General features: G+C 43.4%; 1 protein-coding gene and 1 long non-coding RNA gene across 2 annotated transcripts in view; one reads left to right on the top strand and one right to left on the bottom strand.

Moving 5' to 3' along the window:
- The window catches only part of LOC134562520 (uncharacterized), a 3,016-nt gene extending 2,703 nt beyond the window's left edge, over positions 1 to 313 (top strand). Inside the window, exon 3 of the long non-coding RNA XR_010083193.1 lies at positions 1 to 313. This exon is cut by the window's left edge and continues 1,179 nt beyond it. This is a non-coding gene — a long non-coding RNA (uncharacterized LOC134562520).
- A 141-nt stretch (positions 314 to 454) lies between these two features.
- Positions 455 to 18,172, bottom strand: TTF2 (transcription termination factor 2). Its single transcript, XM_063419944.1, has 23 exons — positions 17,842 to 18,172; positions 17,647 to 17,758; positions 17,353 to 17,439; positions 16,495 to 16,561; positions 15,084 to 16,028; positions 14,175 to 14,301; positions 13,165 to 13,347; positions 12,793 to 12,950; positions 11,890 to 11,971; positions 11,475 to 11,588; positions 10,707 to 10,857; positions 9,950 to 10,055; positions 8,766 to 8,956; positions 7,744 to 7,897; positions 6,887 to 6,978; positions 6,090 to 6,172; positions 5,483 to 5,622; positions 4,563 to 4,733; positions 3,919 to 3,977; positions 2,894 to 3,047; positions 2,704 to 2,786; positions 1,661 to 1,735; positions 455 to 813 (listed from the first exon to the last, which is right to left on the bottom strand). The coding sequence occupies exons 1-23, from the start codon at positions 17,867 to 17,869 to the stop codon at positions 669 to 671; spliced, it is 3,507 nt and encodes a 1,168-aa protein (XP_063276014.1). The 5' UTR covers positions 17,870 to 18,172; the 3' UTR covers positions 455 to 668.
- Positions 18,173 to 19,037: the final 865 nt, after the last annotated feature.

Raw genomic sequence — 19,037 nt, 5'->3', positions numbered from 1 at the left:
AACCACACATCAACATCACTTTGCAGCAGAAATTTACCAGCTCCTGAGATGGCAGCTAAAGGTAGGTAACTTCAGCACTTCCTCAAAACTAATACTGAGAAAAACACACCCAAAACAATTAGGAACTCAGGTTCCATTTCACAGAAACATAACAAATCTAGGTCCCTGCTTCAGTAAATATTTTGAGCAGGATAGAAAAGGTCCTTCTCAAGAACAAAGGAGAAAGTGGAGGTTTTAAGTCCTTCCTTAATTTTGTTACTTACAATTCTAAAATTTAGTCTTCTTACAGAATTATGCTCTATTTTTTTTCCTTTCTTCATGCCCACACAACCTCTGAACTTCCTTGCCTCATGTTTATCTCCCTTGTTCTTGTTTCACCTATGCCTGTGCATCTCCTGTCCTGGAAAAGGGAAGTTTTCTAACTAGAAGGCATTCACAGAAAAACCAAGAACCATTTTTGTTTCAAAACAACAGTTAAACTTTTATTAACCTTTAGATACATGGTCAATATTGACACTAGTTATTGAAGTTGATAACTTTCCAGAACAGTTATAAAAATGCAGTTGTATGTTCAAAATAAATGACCACCTCAAAACAGAAGTCTTATGTTGAAGGCTGCAGTTACTCATAGGTATAAATTACTTTGTGTTGGGTATTGCAAGTGATAATTAGATGCCAAAGAGAATTTTGAGGTCAGCCAGAGTCAGCTTAGTGAAGGTCTCTCCTTTGCCTGACAGAACCTGCTGGGCAAGACCTTTCTTCCTCTTCTGGAGTTGCAGGATCTTTTCTTCTACCGTTCCTTCACAGACAAATCTAAAAAAAAAAAAAAAAATTAAAAAAAAGACAAAACAAAGCCACACCATCTCAAGTGCTATGAAAAAGTGTATTATATAAACACTTCCCCAGTAAATTTCAAAAGATTAATCTTATTTAGAAATTAATAATTAGCCCATTATGTGACTGACAAAATACTTTTCCTCCTAATTTGTCTCAAACTGAGACAATCTCTGACCAGAAACCAACTCTTCTCATATCCAACCGTGATAACTTTTCAAATGTAAGTCTGATGCACTTCAGGTCTCAACTTTGGTCATCTGAAATCACAGGAATTCTGTGACAAAATCCTGTAATTACTGCTTGATAACTGATGGCACCAATTATACAGAAAACATTGTACCCAAAGTAACACTTTAGATTCTAGTCTTTGAATGTGCTGTGCATTTATAATAATTAAGTTAATATTTCTATACTTAGTTACAGATGCTTTTTCTAAAAGTCAACTTTGCCACTTATTAGAAGTACTTTATGTGGTTTTTATTAGTGATACTAGAAAGCTTCAGGCTTAGGGATTACACTGAAAAAAACCCCACTTAATTACAAGAAATGGTTTGGCGCCCAAACTGTTCTCAGGAATGAACAGGACATTCCCAATAATCTACAGGCTGAAAAATAAGAAACCCTGTTAGCTGTCAGGACAGCAACATGCATGCAAGTGCCACACAGAACACATGAAAACATTTTTATCTCAGTGCCCAGACCTCAGTGCCACTCTCAGACCTTGTGTCTAGCTCTAAGCAGAGAAACCAAGGTGTTGTCTGACTGCCTAAAGACAGACAGTATATGAGCAGCAGCTCCTCATTCTGCCAAGTGAAATGCTGACCTGTGTATCACCACATCCTTCTGCTGCCCCACACGGTAAATGCGGTCACATGCCTGGTCCTCCAAAGCAGGATTCCTACAAGGTAATAAAAAAAAAAAAAAAATTGCCTAATTTTCCTGCCTCCAGGAAATCCTGTTTTCTTCCTCTGTAGAAGTAAAACTGCTCCCAGGCTACCTCAGGTTTAGCAGCTTGATGGCCAGCCTTCACCCTGACTTTGTTTCCCTTTGCCCTGGGTTCCACACGAAGCTAACTGCATGACTGAGACCACTGGCCCCTGCAGCCCCAAGCCTGGCCAACAGAAAAAGCTGAGTGGGGGGTGAGGAAAGAGTGAAGCAAAAAGGCAAACCCCAGTGAAAGAGGCCATCCCTCAGGAATATTTACGTGAGAGATGGGTCCATCTGACAAAGTTATAGGGAAGTGTAAAAAATTGGTGTAACTTTCATATTGTACAAGCATCTCCTTAATGCTACTTCTCAGCAGCTGGTTTTGTATGAGGCACATTAGTTTGCTTTGTGAGTTCTCATGAGTAACACTTAGTTTAAAAAACCTGCAGTTCTGACTTTGGTGACACAACACAAATACCAGGAGCTTGCACACACTGTTCATGTAAACCCAAAGGTACTCTAGCTGTGCCCACTTACTGACTGTGCTCAACACCATTGATTTGTTTCAAGCCAAATTGCCTGTAGGCACGACTCCACCGCTTCCATTACTGCAAGAAATTAAGCCAGGGACTGCTAAGTTCCCAGTAGCCTTTTTTGATACAAAGCTGCATGCCTGCTTCTTTGGTTTGCTGTTATATTCCTCTATTTTTTCTTGCCCCTACAGAACTGCATTTCAGGGCAGTGAGTACTGGACTGACAAATTAGTATCTTGGATGAAGGCCGTAGTAAAAACACTTTTCCACAACTAACCACTAACCCCTACTATAAACTAAGTACCTCCCTCCAAACCCAGTTGCAGACATTATAATACATGCAGTGAGAAAGAAAGCAGCATGCCCTGCATAGCCTCTCCAAGATGGAATTTGCATTTCCCTTTACCAGTGCATGTCAAGGAGAAAGAGATGGTTTCCTCCAGTCAAGTTCAGGCCAACGCCTCCAGCCAGCAACGAGACCAACATTACCTTCAAAGGCCAAAAGAGCATTAAGGAACCTGTTCACAGTCACAGGGTCAGACATCACAGCTGCTCAGAGCAGTGCTAGGAGCTGTTTCCCTGCCCTGAAGGCATACCTGGGGCCCTTTGGGATTGTTGTTGAACTCCTCCACCACATCCATCCTCTGTTTGGGATTGACAGAGCCATCCACAGTGGCGTACTTCAGCCCCAGGCGCTGCAGGTGCACAGCCACAACCTTGAGCATGCTCGTCCACTGAGAGACAACCACGCTGCAGAGAGAACACGAGTTCACAACCAGCGCTTCCTGGACTGGACACTTTGGTCATTGCAGTGCCTCACCCAAGGGTGCAACAGTTCAGGCACCTTCCCCACTGCAAACTGGAGCCAAGCCCCTTCCCAATTCAGAAACAGAGGTGATAGAGTAGTGATACAACTTGCTGTGGAAGGATAATACTCAATAAACTCCACATAAATTAAGTCTATAACTTTTACCTCTATTTTTGGATTTTACATTTCACCTCCCAACCACAAACCTGAGTTACAACACAGCTGCTTCTGCAAAACACAGCAGCAACACCAAATTTAGATTCACTATTACCTATCACTCCCCCATTTCTTGGACTAAACAGTTTGTGAGGCAGTAATTTGTTTGATAGCTTCTTGAAAGGGAACAAAAGCAATGTTGGTGCTCCCATTCTCACAATGGGAATGCTTTTTGGAAAAGACTGGAAAAAAGCTTTCTATAAGTCCTCTGATCAATGCATTCCTTTATCCCAAACAGGTTTAGTTTTAATCTCTGCTTTATTCCTCCACTTTTTTGGCGTTGTGGGGTGGGCAAATACTTCTCATCACAACCAAATTATTCCCAATTCTATTTCTGGAGAATAGTCTTCCTGGGCCTCAAGGCCTGAGATTTCTCACACGTTTCCTTATGTTTACACTTAACTGCATCTTAAACTCCCCTCTTTTGTCTTCGACTTTTTTTTTTGTTAACACTTGTGTTCAACTACTGCAGTACTGCCACCATTTTCCCATACCATGAGTTTTGTATTCAGTTATTTTAATCTGTTTCTGCAGTTGTCAAGAAACAGTGTGCTTCTCTCAATCACTATGACTAAAGAAAAGGGCATGCTTTCTAACCTTTTCTGAGGTTCTGAGTGACTCTGAATAGTTTTCAATTCAGCCAAGAGTTGAGCAATCTGCAGGAAAAAAAATCCAAAACATTAGTCTGCTTTCTCTCATAATCCAGCTCATGCTCAGATATTCTTTATCAAAAGCAGAAAGTGATCAGAATAGCTTTTCAACTGCAATTTCTTCTGTGCTTAGAGTTTGAAGAGATTTTAATAGTCATTGGTAAGAACACCCCCACCACAGAAAACAGGGCCAGGAAATCAAATCATACAAGCCTGTCTTACAGATTCCAACGTTCCTGTGAGAAGCTACTGCAACCTCTCCTCTTGTTGCCATCCCTTTTTTCTAGCTCATCACAAGCACCATGGTCTCACATGCAAGCTCTTCTGAGCTCCTGGGAATCCACTGCTGAAGATTTTCACTTGGTTTTTCAGCAGTCACATTCTCACAGCTTTACTAGAAGTACCCCTCAACATGTGAGAAGTTGGAGCCTTCCCAGAAGGGGTGCAGCAGGCTATAATCTATCATCCAACCTACTCATCTGTTTTCATCTCAATTGGCAACTCAGCCAGATCTGCAGTTACCAAGCTGTGACAATTCATGAGCCATTTAAGAGGCCTTCAAGGAAGGGAAGAATGCCACAGCCAGAATACCTTGGTGCTTTCCCTGGTGATGTCAAAGATATCTGGTTGAAAAGCTGTGTCATGGAGGTAGACTGTTGATTTGGAATCAGGAGTCTGGAGCTCAGATAGTGTCAAAGCACCAAGCTGCTCTTCAATGGAGAGTGCAAGGCCTTCGCTCTTCAAGTTAACTTGATCCAGAGCCTGTGGGAAGAGAGCAAAACAGTAAGGGCTCACAGTCAAGCCTGAGATCCAATTCAGTGCTGACCCAGCCAGCACGGTATCTGCTGAGGACACTGGGCTTGAAGGATGCTATGCAATATGAAGAGACACTGCTGGGTCAAACAGTCCCCTTGGACCTTTATTCTGTCCTGAAAGGGGCAATGTATGGAAAGCATGTGAGTTTGGCCATTCCTGTGGTCCATCTCCTCAGACCACCCCCCACAGCATTTAACAACTGCAGGATTACACAAATTAGAACACAAACTCCTGCCTGTTCCCCTAATAGCTGAACTTTCTCTACAGCTACTATATATATATGTATGTATAGTTCAGAGCCAAGAACTCCTGCAAGATTAGTCTGCTTCGTGCAAGGCAACCTCAAAGCACTGACAGAGCTCTCTAACACACAAGCCCTTGAAACAGGCAACACTTGTGCACTTTTCAAGGCTAAATTAAGATTAAGACTTCTTTACCATTAAAATTCTAGTTCCTTTTTTATCTGAATAAAGGTATTTCCAAAGGCACAGATGCGCATGTAAGTCATGCTGGGGAACTCTTCAGTACAAGGTAAGCCCATCTAAAATATCTTGGGCTTTAAAACATAGTCCAAAAATTGACTCTGTTTATACTCTTATAGCTAAGAGAAACAAAGGTGTTAGCAAGTCTGTTAACTTGCATAAACACTTTAAAGAAACCCCACAAAACCCCCCACACCACAACAATGCAATTACCACTTTCAGTAAGGAGAGATGGCAGCAGCACTGACGGAGCCTCAAGAGCATGGACAGGACATGGACAGTACTTGAGACCTGGGAGGCACTTTGTGAGCCTGCTAGAAATTCCTTTTGACTGACTCCAAACTCCTGTGCAACTGTCAGGGAAGGAAGACAAAACATCAGGAGCTCTCAGAGGCATTTCCAAGCACTACCCATCCACTCCCAGGAAGAGATTCATGAAGAGGAGTCAAGAATGAACAGGCAAGCAAACACCTGATTTAACACAGGAACTCGTCAACCCCCACTTTAATTGGAAAACAGAGAAAAAAGGCAACAACACAAGTCAGAGGATGATATACCATACACTAATGCCGACATATGTTATCTGAGCAACTAGACCTGTATTTCAAAGGAAATTTTAGAACCAGAACAGTTGAGAGATTTTCCCAGAGCCACAAGAATGAGAACACACTTTTAAAACACTAAGGTATAAGTCTTTGTAGCATGAGGAGAGCATTTTCTGAAGAATTTCGAAGTCTTGACCCTAGGTCTGTTCCCCCTTCTAAACTGTGCACTTAAGAGCCACTTCTGCAAATGTTTTCAGGGGAAGGCAGGCTCAAACCTTTCTCAAAGGGGTTACCACCATCATACTCTCTGCCTTCATTTTTCTGCTCTTGTCTCTTCAGGTAGGATTGTAGTGTCGACCTGTAAAAACAAAGACAGTGGGATTCACATCCAGGAAAAAGGCAAGAGGGACCTGAGCTTAGCAAGCTGATGATGCATTAAGGTAAGGAATGTTTCATTAATCATTCAGTCACAAAATGATCACAAAAAACCCCCTAGTTTTGTTTAACTTGAGTATGAACAAAACCAAAGATGCATTTTGGGAATCACAAGGGAAAGCAAGTCTGCTTTTCGAGTATGAGAACATCTTTAAATGTGTATTTAAAAGGAAGGAGAATTCTTTACAGTGAGACAGCTGAAAGAGCCTAGGAGAACACAAAGTGATGCTGGCTTGCATTACAGCTATCTGGAGAAGCCAGCATAATTTCTAATAGTACAAGAATCACAAAGCAAAGATGATAATTCTCTCCTTTACAGGTGTTCACACATCATCATTTAAGAACTACTTGCTGCAATTCTTTGCAGTCCTGAAATCAGTGTGATTAAGTGTAAGGCTAGAATACAAAGCTCATATGAGGCAAGAACATATGAGAGAAAAGAAATGGATCAATTTTGCCTACTACCCGAACAAGCAATGTTATTTTCAAACACACCAGACAGCTAAATCTGGAGGGGAAAAAATTAACAAAAGTTCGTCCAAAAGCTCTCTTCATCTGAAGCGAGCTTCTCTTCTGACTTCTTTATCAATAAGAAGCAAACCCACATAATACCATATCTATCTATCCACATTCCTACCTGGATCTTGCAAAGAGCACGTTGTACACAGATTGCTCCTCTGCTGTAAGTTTTAACTGATGCAACTGCGTGCTACGCTGGGGCAGAGATACCTGAAGGGAAAATTCGCAGGATCAGATGGATGCAGTGCAAAAGTCTTAGAGAGCATCACCCACACCAGCAATCCAAGATTTAACACAGTACTCTAAGGCTCAGAAGATAGCAGTTTGTTCACTGAAGCCATATGTATTACCACAGTTATGACACAACACAGACACTCCCAGAACTCCAAGGAGCCTGGTTAATACTCACAATAAAATCTTTATTCCAGCTCATCCAATAACAAGAGACCTGAGCTACTATATATGAACTGCTCAACAATTGCCACAGAGGGATTAATTTTTGTGTTGTTAAAGTAGCTTATTTCCCCATTCAAAATCAGACAGTACAACAAAACTATACCTTTTAAGGGCTTAAGACACACCTGTGACCTAATACTCAATTCAACAGACTGTTTGTAAAAAGCAATGCAGAAAGCCAATGCTCCAGCACACACCAGGTCCACCTGACATGTGGCAGCTTGGGTTCTCAGAGATCTAGGCTAGTCCAGTGATCTAGACTAACTTTCCACTGAGTGCCATCTATGTGCAATTACTTGGCAAATTTTTGTCTGCATGTGATTTATACCTGAAAGGTTTCATTATTCTCTTTAACTCTGCTTTCTGGGTAAGCAACCAAAGCATCCCACAGGCATTTGCTTCTCTCACTCAAGAGGCAGCAGCAGATAGGAAACCCCACCCATTAGCAAATGTATGCATGTAAATAACTGTCTGCTGCAAGGAAAACAATGGTGTAGTTTTGGAGGGTCAAGTTCTCACCAGGGGCTTGCCAGCTGAATCCAGCTGATCCTTAGTTCTCTGCAGTAAGAGGCTCCTGGTTAAGAGGCTCAGCCTCTCCCTTCCCTTCTTTGTGTTGTTATCCACCTGGTACTTCCACACTTTGTATTCATCAAAAGGAGAGCAACGTAGAAACCTGTGACAGGACGGAAGAAGACTTCATACCAAGGGAAGAAGAGTTCTTTACTTACTCTGGAGTGACCAGAACCAAATTCTTTGCTATTCCCTGCTACCAAACCATTTCCAAATGCCATAACTGCATGACCAAGGAGCAGTAAAACATTTCCAGTGTAATGGTGGTGACAACTTGTTGGCTTAGATGTCCTACCATCACTAATACTGTAAGCACCTGTTTCTGATTCTGTACCCATCACTTCCTCTTAGCCCATTATGTTTCAAGCAGCAAACAAAGCAAACACCAGCAAACAAAGGACATCAAGATGCAGAGGCACTTGCCAAAAAGCATATTCATCTGTTATTTCAAAACAGCAAACTTCTTACTTGGCAATTAATTTCAGTTACCCAATATTAATTTCAAATGCAAGCTCTCACTGGTTCTCAAACACCATTTGTAACTTTTCCCCCCCATCAGCAATGAGGAGCTTCTGTTTGTCATTGTTTAGAGAATCCAAAGTTTTCACTTCAATGCCCTTGTACCACAACACTCCAAGAAGGTCCTCCCAGGCTGCCTTGGTAACAACAGGGATTAACTCATAACCTCTGTTCATAAATATTGGTTTTGTGCATACTCAAACTGAAGACAAAGGTAATTTCCCCTCTGCTGTCCAAGGAGGCAGAAAAGCTACATGCAAGAGCAGACACATGGTCAGCCTTGTGCAATGCCTCAACTGCACTGCAATCCAGTGCTAAGCAGTAATATAACTAATCCTCCTACTCCACATATCCTATAGACATCTCAAACTTAAAAACAACTTCAGCACTTCCTCAGAGGAGAATTACTGGGATTGGATGCCTGTCCACGTGGTTGTGTGCAGCCAGCTCACCTCAGGAGAGAGTACATGTCCAGCAAGTTGTTCTGTATCGGTGTCCCAGTGACAGCCCACCTGGCACTGGCTCTCAGTTTGCCCGCAGCTATAGAGGTTTGAACCCGGGGGTTTTTAATATTGTGAGCTTCATCCAATATAATTCGAGCCCAAGCTACCCTGAGCAGAGGGGAACAGGGAGATGATCCATTCTGAAAGAGAAAGCAGACCATAATCTGAAGCAAAACCTAAGTTCTCCAAGGAGCCACAAGCAAACACGTTTTTCCAGCAGGAAGTCTTTTCCTGATGTTAGTCAGCAGCAGTTTGTGCTCTTACTGTCATGTAAGAAATGGTCTCCAAAAATCATCTCTTTAAAGCTTCCACGTTTAAAGTTAGTAAGCCAAAAACTAACTTATTTGCCTGATTTCAATAACAATTTCTAGTAATTTGCTCATTTTCTTGCTTTTAACATTTTAACATACAATGTTCTTGCTTCAAGGTGTTTCATATCAGTAAAGTTTTGCTATGCTGAGATGCAGGACCACATACAATTATTCTGATCTCTCAAAATCTTACAGATGCCATCTAGAAGTTTCAGGAAATTCCAAGTCCTGTTTTCTTCAAGAGCTACATCTGGAGCTGTGCACAGAGGTAGGAGACAGCAAGGGCCTTCCTCTACACTGTGCAGTCATTTCAGTCAGCACTTAGCAATCATGGCATTATTTTCACAGCCCAGCCAGCACACTGCTGTTTCTTCAAGGCAGCATGGAGCTGCCTCAGGCTCAGTTCAGACTCACCAGAGCCTGAGCACAACAGGTTTCTGGTACTTTGGAGTGACATTAGTGCTTCGAACATAAAGAACATCAAACCAGAGATCCTACTGCTCCTTCACCTCAAAAGGAGAATGAGATTCACCCACTGCATTCTTAAAATTACTTCTTAAGACATTTCAACTGTGTTCAACATAGCATATTCTATAATTCTGCAGAACAGATATATTGTGAATACATCTGTTCTTGTTGCTCTGCACAGCACTTTCTCTCATCACTTTGTTTTTACAAAAACAATCAACAGGTGCTTACAAAAAAAAAATCAAGCTCCTGCTCACTGTAGCACATATAAGGTACTACTTGAAACAACAATGGTTTCCAACACCTCAGAACAAAACCTTCAGGCAATTCCCTATTGACAGGATGGTTTCTCACCCCCACATCATGGTCCTGAGCAGGGACCTCCCCCTCCTCTTTGCTTGTGCGAATCTCGTTGGCAAGAAGGCTGTAGGTTGTGACAACAACATCATATCCAGAAAGCCTGGATGAAGGGAAAGTAGTCATCAGGAGCAGGAATAAATAAGGAATTTGTTTTGCAAGAGAGACTAAATACATGCTGAAGAATGCATTCAAGAACAACACAGCACTACAGGAGCTGAAATGTCACTGCAGACAAACAGGAAAGACATATTGTCCCCATTTTATGTATACTGGCAGCAGACACATCAAGCTCAAGATGACAGTAAAAGCCCTTGACCAGAATGCACACCACATGGCATGAGCCCTGCTCAGAGCCAGGAATACTGCTCAGCATGGCCTGAAGGCCTGGAAAGCACACTCATCTATACATACAGCTGATAAAAAAATACAACTACAAAGCGCAAGCGTGGAAGAAGCTGCCACTGACAATCTTTGCAAGCAAGAGATATTTTAGAGAATATACTTTTTTTTTTTTGCTATCAGAAGCAGCAACAGCCTCCACCAGAACCACTGAGCATGGGCACAGGCCATCAGTATTTTACTAAATACACACTGACAGCACACATCAGCCTGACTTTTTGGACCTTCCACATTTCAATACTTCACACTCTCCCATCATTCTACATCCACTGAATTTCAACTTTAATAAACACAGTTCTCCTGCTACATAGCATTTTGCTTTTCTTGGTCATATTTGTGGTTTAGCACTTACACCTCTGCATGCTTATCTCGGTTTGGCCCATGGTACAAATAGACCCTCAGTTTGCCAAAGGCCACACGTCTCTCAATCTCTTTCTTCCAGTGATGGATCAAGGATGCAGGACAAATGATCAAAGTGCCATGGGAAGGGATAACAGTGATGTCTAAAAGAAAATATTGCAAACAGGTTTCAATGTCTTCACATTAGAGTAGAACAGAGAAGTTTTGGAAATTCATAGCTGAGAAAAGTGTCCAACTAGTTCAAAAGGATACAGACTGTACAGACTGTGGACACAGAAGCAATACTCTTTAAAAAAGCACTAACATCCCCAGTGTCTGTGGATAAGGTAAAAGTAATCTTTGGGGGAGAGTAGGAAAGAAAAAAGATCAGTTACAGAGGTGAGTAGTAACTATTTAAAGTCCCTATGAAAACTATGCATATGTTTAAAAAACGATGAAACCTTTTGATAACACAGCATATACTGGCTTTAACTATTAAAGGAAAACAGTTAAAAAAAAAACCAAAAAAACCCCCCAAACAATATAAAGTAATGAGCTGGAAAATCCTACACATCCAATGGGAGACAAAAATGACCCTGATCAAAAGAAAGGCCATCCAAGGAGGCACGGTACAATTTAGCCAAGTGAAAGTTTCCTGCAGAAGGAAAGCGAGCACAGACATGGTGTGTTGTTCTATGATCCCATAACCTATGATGTTTTAGGCATTTCAGGTGGCACTTCATCATAATGTATGCACTGTACGATGGAAGCAACTCTGTACCTTTTTTGGATAGCCATAATTCTAGCGTTTCCTTTCTTTCCTCTGTCTTCAGCTGCTTCTGGGCCAGAATGAGAGCAATCATCGTTAGAGTCTTCCCCAGGCCCATGTCATCCGCTGCAAAAAAACACATGCAAGTTAGCACCTGCAGAAATGAGCCCCCTTGGATCTACACTGAGGGAAATTCTGCAACAGAAAGTGCCCTGGGGAACCCAGAAAATCAAAAAAACCCAGTTGAAAATTTCAGGGTATGATTTAGTAATTGGTTAATACCTGTACTTGGTAATAGGGCACAGAAAACAAGCCCTTGTGACGTGCCTACAAAATAACCAGTTATTGACCTCTAAGTAAGTTACACACAAAATTTTGCTGTCACAGATCAGCCCCACAAAAGCCGCTTTGAGGTTCTGTTGCTCACCCAGAATTCCTCCACACGGCCTCTGACTCTCTCTCCAGAGGAGCCAGGCCAGCGCCTGCTTCTGGTGCTGCAGCAGTGGGACCTGAGGGGTGAGGGAGACACAGGATTTGAAGGAAACATCTGGCAGAATTTAGACACTTCTGCTTCCTGTACCAATTATCCCCTTCAACTGCTTTACTACAGTTCTACTAAAAGGAGTTTATCTCACACAAGCTGGGATACCCAAGGTAACCCTCCTGGGACACAGGAGGTCAGCAGCACCACAGGTGAGTGTTCCTAATGCTTCCTGCACTAAACAGCCTAGTGCCTGGGAGAGCAGGTAAGGATGGCTTGTTCAGCTGGAAAATCCACCCCACACTGCCTTGCTTACAACAGCTGCCACGGTCAAGGAAAGGGATTGAGAACACTTCCACTTTCTCACTGAGACTAAGACCCCTACAGACTCCTGAAATAGGAAGAGGGACTACATACTGCCATCACAGGACATTCAGTGGCCTTCACCACCACTGAAAAGGTCCCAAGACAATGTGACAAGTGACACAACACATATGCATCTACACACCATCCTGCAGAGAGGCCTTTGTTCCAATACCTTGCATATAACCTCAAACAGATCAGAACTGACTACTCTGGAGTCCATCACAGTACATGAACTCAGTCACCTGTGACACTTTTTTGAAAGATTATTTCTTCTGGCTCATCAGGAAGAGTGAACAATGAGGTTCTCATCCTGTTCCTCACCCCTCTGGTCTGCCAGTCACGTACAAACATGGATGGAATGTAATTAGTATCTCCTTCCAGCAGGATGCAATGTCAAAGTGGGAAGGAAGGAATGCTCTAGGGTGCCACTCAAAGGTTATGATTCATTCATCAGCACAACAGCTTCCATCCTTGCCAACCCACCTTCAATCCAGAGGGATCTTCAGCTGCTGTCTCCTCTGTTGGGCAGGATTCTAGAGATTTGTGAAGATGATTAATAGCCTCAAATGTGGCACGCTGCACAGCCCTGATTCGATCTTCTGTCATTCTTCCCCCATACAGATTCTGCATACCAACACTCACTGCGAAGATACCAGAGATGTGTTTACAAAGCTAACTTTCCCCAAACAGATCTCTCACCTCAGAGATTGGCTTCAGTGGCTACAGATGCCTGAGGGACAGCATGCAGTAACAAAACAGGCTTAGTACTGTCACCTGTAGCCACAAGTTGCAGGATTATTTCAGAAATAGTACTCAACAGACTTCTCTGTGATGGCAAAGTCTTTCTATACTTACTTCCAAAACTTTGGCCACTGGAACCCCAAGTGGCAGCAGCCGAGGGGTGACTGTGTGAGCCTGCAGAGGCCTTTTCTGTAGGATCCTGGAGCACGAGTGGTGTTATCAACTTTGTACCACCTGGCCTGCCAACGGGGTTAGGCAAAGATTCTTCACGGCAGCTGCTGCTTATGCTATCCTGCCCTTAAGGAGAAAGGAATCACAGGCTGAAAAGGTAGCACAGTGAACCTCAGAGCAGCCTTGCTCTACAGCCCAGAGAAGAGCCTTCATTTTGCCCAATAGTCTGCTTGCAAAATACTATAAAGTGGTGACACCATTTAAGAGCAGATTACCATATCACCAGAGCCACTGCAGCTGGCAGCTCGTGCTCTTGGCCTGCTGCTGTGACAGGCAAGGAGTCCAGCTCCAGCCTCAGAACACGGCTTACAGCAACACAGTGAACTCTGCAGCTGTGCTCAGAGCACTGCAGACAAGGTCACTTTTGCACCCTGTTCCCAGATGATTTATTAATTTTGAAGACATCCCTCTTGTCAATATTTTGAACACAGAAACTATCTAAACATCCATGAACAAATGGGCCAAGAGCTCATGAGCTTTCCTCTCTCAGGAATGGCACACTGGAAGCTGAAATGTTCAGTGACAACATGCATGAACAGCACAGCTCCATAATGCAACAGAGGGAGCTAACACTTCACTGGCATGTTCTCATAGAGATACCTCTCTCAATCATGTAGCCAAAGCTGGAAATCCAGATCCCAATGGTGAGAGGAAACCCCGTTGGGAAGCCACCACGTAACAGAGGAAGCATTTAAGTTGTTCCATTCATCTGCTCCCAGACATGTATTTTGCAATTAACACTTTTCATCTTCAGTAAATCTCAACAGACAAATGTTTTGTAGACCACAGGCCATATATAAGTTTATGCTATATTTCCTCCACATTACCAACTATTTCAAGACAAACTGCTTTGTAAACTTCTGGAGCAAAAAAAAAAAAAAAAAAAGCCCTACCTTTTTCACTAGTATTTGCTGTTGAAATGTCAAGAGCACTGAGTGCAGCTTCCAAATCCTGCACTTGCTTTAATAACCGTTCCCCTTTATCTGGCAGCAACTGAATGTTCACTGTAGCCAGCGTACTCTGCAAAAAAAGAAACTTGGGTGTGGTTACCAAGCTCTCTGCCAACACAGAACAATCAGGTCAGAAGTCTAAAAAGAACTCATCCCATTTTAATTTGTATTTTGATACTGTTCTGTAATCTCCAGAAGCTTTCAAGGGCCAATCAGTGTGATTAAACAATCTTTTAGCAGAAAATAAATTAATCATTAGTGTTCTTTAGAGAACATGGAAGGACACAGGGACTCCTTTTTATGAAACAGGCAGTGAGGTGAGTCAGACAATCCTAACATCCCTCAAAACATCCACAACATTTAACCTACTTGTGCATTTCTTTCTATGCCTGCACAAACAGCAGTTCTGACTTTATTTCAAGGTTCTGTTCTGAACTCTAGAAAAATGGGGGTTCATAATGAAACCTGTAGAACATAGTGACTGGCAATTATTGAAAGGAAAAAAAACAGGCAAACGGGCAGGTAGTTTATTTCACCCTAGGGTGAGCTTTCATAGCGAGATCACTCCTACTGCACAAGGCCAAGAGAGGCCACCAGAAACAGCCATGTCATTTACGGAGGTTAAACTGGCTGTGCATTACTCCATTCCATGCAAATTACTTTCAGGGTAAAAGACAAGACACAACCTCAGGTGGGTCAAAACTGAGCACTCCTAAAGGCAGAAGATTGTATTACCTTAGAGGTAATTGGCTTGTATCTGCTTAACATAACCAGTCTGTACTACATATATCAGTAAGGGAAGTCACCTTGAACACAGGTCAATAAACCCCACAAATAGGTGCAATAAATGACCTTTTTCTGTTTCAGCTGGGCTACAAGATGGTTATGAAGCACTCTGGAATCCTGGGGTCCTTCCATGCGATGTGATGCTGCTGCTCCTGGCAAAGATGTCCCCTGCACACTCTTTCCTGATTTTCCTGAAGGACTCTCAACTGATTTCTCAGGCTGACTTTTACCTGATGAGGAACAAACAAATTGTACTTCATCATTGTCACTGCCAGAGGCTTCAGCAGGAGGCTGTGGCAGCCCTGCCCTGGGCAGCTCTGCCTCTGCCCCTCCCCTCGGGCCAGCACCCTGCGATCCCAACTGTGCTCCTGCAGGGGAAGGGGCCTCTTCCTTAGACACCCGTTTCATTTCACCATTCTTCTGACCAGTGCAATCTTTCTCTCTTGTCTCTTTATCCCTACAGCTTTTGAAGCTTTTTTCTCCAAGCTGCTCCTCCCCTGGAGTCTTGGTACTTGTACTTTGCTTTCCAGGATTTGGTGGCAAGAGTTTTGATCTTGTGTCTGGCTCCTCATCCGTACAACCAGGCGGCTTCTTGGACTCCCTGCTGCTGCCACCATATTTCTCCTCCTCTGAAAGTGAATTTTTCCCTTTCCTGGTGTCAGAAAGGCAAGGTTTAGATTCAGACACTGTAGTCTCCTGAACTTCTGGGTCACTTTCAATTCCTGTGGATGGCTTCTTTTTATTTTTAAGCTCTTCTAGAAGTACAGTCTCTGTGGAGGAATCAGAGGTTGATTTCTTTTCTTTATGTGACACCAGCACACTCTCATTCTCTGCTTTAACTCCTTTTACTTTACTTTCCTCTCCGCTTCCTTGCTTCATTTGTTTCCAGGATGAGGGTGCACAATTCTTGTCTAGCACTTTGAATGGATTTCTTTGGCTAGTGGGATTGAAGAAAGGTACTGTTATGGGCTGGGATTCCAAGGGCTTGCACACTTCGGTAGCTTTTGGATCCTGCAATATGTACATGGAAGTAAATGCCAATGTATAAATTATTAAAGCCTGTTAATAACACACAACCTGATCACCTCAAGCAAGACCTCATCCTCTACCAAAATCATCTTTCTTATCATTTAAGAATCAGGATAAAAACTTATAAGAAATCCAAAACAAAACAGCTGGTTTTCTACTTTCTTTGCCATTCCCATTGTCTTCTGGGATTAAGTCTCAATAGGACAACCTCTAGAAAAGAAGAGAGTCAGGAATCAAATCCAAGTTTAAGACTGAAGAATAGTGAGTACTTCACAGAGCTTGGGAGAAAGAGAAGTCTCATGTAGAAGACAGCATGCCGGATACACTTCTCAGCTATCAGGAAAATATAAAATCTCTCTCTGAGTAGTCTGAAAGGTGATTATGGTATATGGGATGAGAAGTCATGCTGGAATAAGGCGATACCATAATAAAAACAAAACACTCATACCTGCCATGGGACGCTTCCACACCATTTCTTCCCTTTCAGCTTACTCTTAACGCACCGGTAAAACAACCTACCAAGGATTAAAAGAAGGTTTCAATCCCAGGAGCCAGTAAAGTAGCGCTAAGCATTCTTTTAAAAGTACTTTGCACCAAAAACCATCACAGACAAGTTCTATTCATCTGTACTTTACATTCAGACCTTTGCATAACAAAAGGCCATGAACACTGGCAACAGAGCTTTTTACAGGAGTAGTGTTCTTTGAATAAAGATTCCTAGGTTGTTTTTTTTTAATTTTAGCAATAGAAGAGTATGACCCAGTTTTATACTACTGAATGCAAAAAAAGTTGAAAACATTTGGAAACAGGGTAAGTGAAAGCCTCGGGGCTCGATGACTCTGTAATTTTAGAAGGAAACTGCGAGTCAGTCACCATCAAACAACTCCAATTGTTTCAACATGTACAATAACCTGTTCCCACTTTGAATGACTGGTAGTTCAACTCTCTTACTTGTTCATAAAAAACAAAGAGAGCTAACATCCTCCTGATCCTAAGAATAACAATCTTCAAGAGGCAGCATCCTACAAAGTCTTCAAAGATGCCATAAAATGAAATCCTCTACTAATAGCCCTCCTTTCGCCACAGAACACAGGTACAGCTTAGGTAGATGTTAAATCGTCTTTACAGAAAAGCTACTTATTCACAGGATTCAAGTTTTCTGACGGGTAACTGTAAAAACTAAACGACCATTAGTCAGAATCAGTTTGAGAAGATTATTTTAAGCATTGAACATAGGATAAAGAAGGAACTTTTTTACCCCTTTGACGGCAGACATTCGGTTTTTAAAAACATTTGAGGAACTTACTGGTATTCATCTTTGTCGGGCTGCTGCACCAGGACTTGCAGCTCCACCACGCACCCCTCATGGATCAAGCAGTGAGAAGCAGGAACGCTGAAAGGAGGAAAGAAGAAGCGGAAGAATACAAACAACACGAACTGCCCGGGAAACTGCCACCGCAAAACAATCACTTGCGACAAAACAAAGGCTACGCTAAAAAACAAGCTTGCGACTGCTGAAACAGCAGTGAAATTCCCTCAGCACAGCCCAGTGCTTCCCCTGTCCCATCGTCCCCCCCTACCGCCCCTGCCCTGCACCTACGGCGCTGGGAGGACGAAGTCGCAGGCAGCGGGGCCCTGCGTCCCGCACACGTAGAAGCTCTTCCCTTTGTTGGGGCCATCGCGGACGCCCGTTTTCAGGAAGCAGAGGGACCCTGCGGAGCGGAGAAGAGCAGAAGCGGTCAGGCGGAGCCCCTCACACTCTCGCCCCCATGGCGAACCCCGGGCCGCCCCTCACCGTGCTCGGCGCACGGCACAGCCTCCATGGCCGGGCGGCACGGCCGCGCCCGCCTTTGAACCGGCCAATCCCGCCGGGCCGGCGCTCCCACCAATCAGCGCGGGGCAGGGGCGGGGCAGGGCGGGAGACAGCCAATCGCGCTGCGCTGTGCACTGCCCTCGCGCACTGCCCTCGCGCCCCCGTGGGCGGGAACAGGAATAAGGAAAGCCAGAAGGGGGCGTGGCCAGTGGGGAAGGGGCGTGGTCGGGGCGTGACCTCGAGCCCCGCCCCAGCGCTCTCCCAGAGCCCGCCCGGTGCGGAGGGAGCCGCGCTCCAGCCGGGACAATTCCCTGTGCTGGGAACAGCTCGTGCTGCCGCCCCTCGGGCTCATCCTGCCCCCGGGACACGCGGTTAAAAGTACAGTACTTAAAGATGAATGTGAGTTGAAATAACAGTACAAACAAACAGCACAGACCATCAGGAACTGGAAATAAGGTGTGGTTTGTTTTTTTTTTTTTTTCCTTTTCTGTATTTAAGATGGGAAATACAGTTTTACAAAACGTGTGCATTTCGCAGTTACTGCTTTTGTTAATGGCAACTCAAGTGAGAGAATGACTCCGGTAATAACAGGGTTATGGCAGGGTTATGATGTGTGTACAAAAATATGAACTACATTTACACTAAATAATAGATTAGTGACATTAACTCTGGCAGCCGAATTCAGCCACGGTGTAAACTCTTGCAACCCTCCAGACTTGCTAGAAGGCTGCATTCGTCTCAGTACCTGTGTGAAAAACGTGCTTTATACACAACACTATCGATTTTGTGCTTTCACACGTGCCTTGGAATTTTTTCTCCTAAACACAGAGCGTTTTGGGCCAGCACCTACTCCTCCACAATGCTCTCATACTCGTGTGTGCCCTTCTGACATTCAGCAACGACTCTGCTCTTCCAAGCAGGAGTAAAGCAGGAATAAAAGGGATGCAGACAAAATACTTCCAGGAAAAGGGATGCAGACAAAATACTTCCAGGCAAGTGTACAGCTCAAGGGGCGTTGAGTACTACAAACGATTGTAATGTTAACAGAGCAATAATGACCTCGCTGCAGGGCGTTTCCCGGCAAATGCTGGGATTTTGGGTTCTTTTTTCCTGAACGAGCGCCCACAGGTGCAATTTCTCGAACACATTAGAAGGAAAAACTGCAGGAGTTGGAACCT

The sequence above is a fragment of the Prinia subflava genome, chromosome 28 (assembly GCF_021018805.1).
Source record: "Prinia subflava isolate CZ2003 ecotype Zambia chromosome 28, Cam_Psub_1.2, whole genome shotgun sequence".
Lineage (NCBI taxonomy): Eukaryota > Metazoa > Chordata > Aves > Passeriformes > Cisticolidae > Prinia > Prinia subflava.
The sequence above is the reverse complement of the archived record's forward strand: the minus strand, read 5'-3'. Positions and strand labels throughout refer to the sequence as shown.

Bases quoted from the DNA above. Each gene is read 5' to 3' on its own strand.
- TTF2 (XM_063419944.1), bottom strand. From the start codon at position 17,869: ATGGAGGCTGTGCCGTGCGCCGAGCACG. The intron at 14,302-15,083 runs GTCATTTATTGC...CTTTTTTTGCAG, and splicing joins CCCAGCTGAAACAGAAAAAG to AGTACGCTGGCTACAGTGAA. The intron at 2,787-2,893 runs GTATGCCTTCAG...TGGCCTTTGAAG, and splicing joins ACAATCCCAAAGGGCCCCAG to GTAATGTTGGTCTCGTTGCT.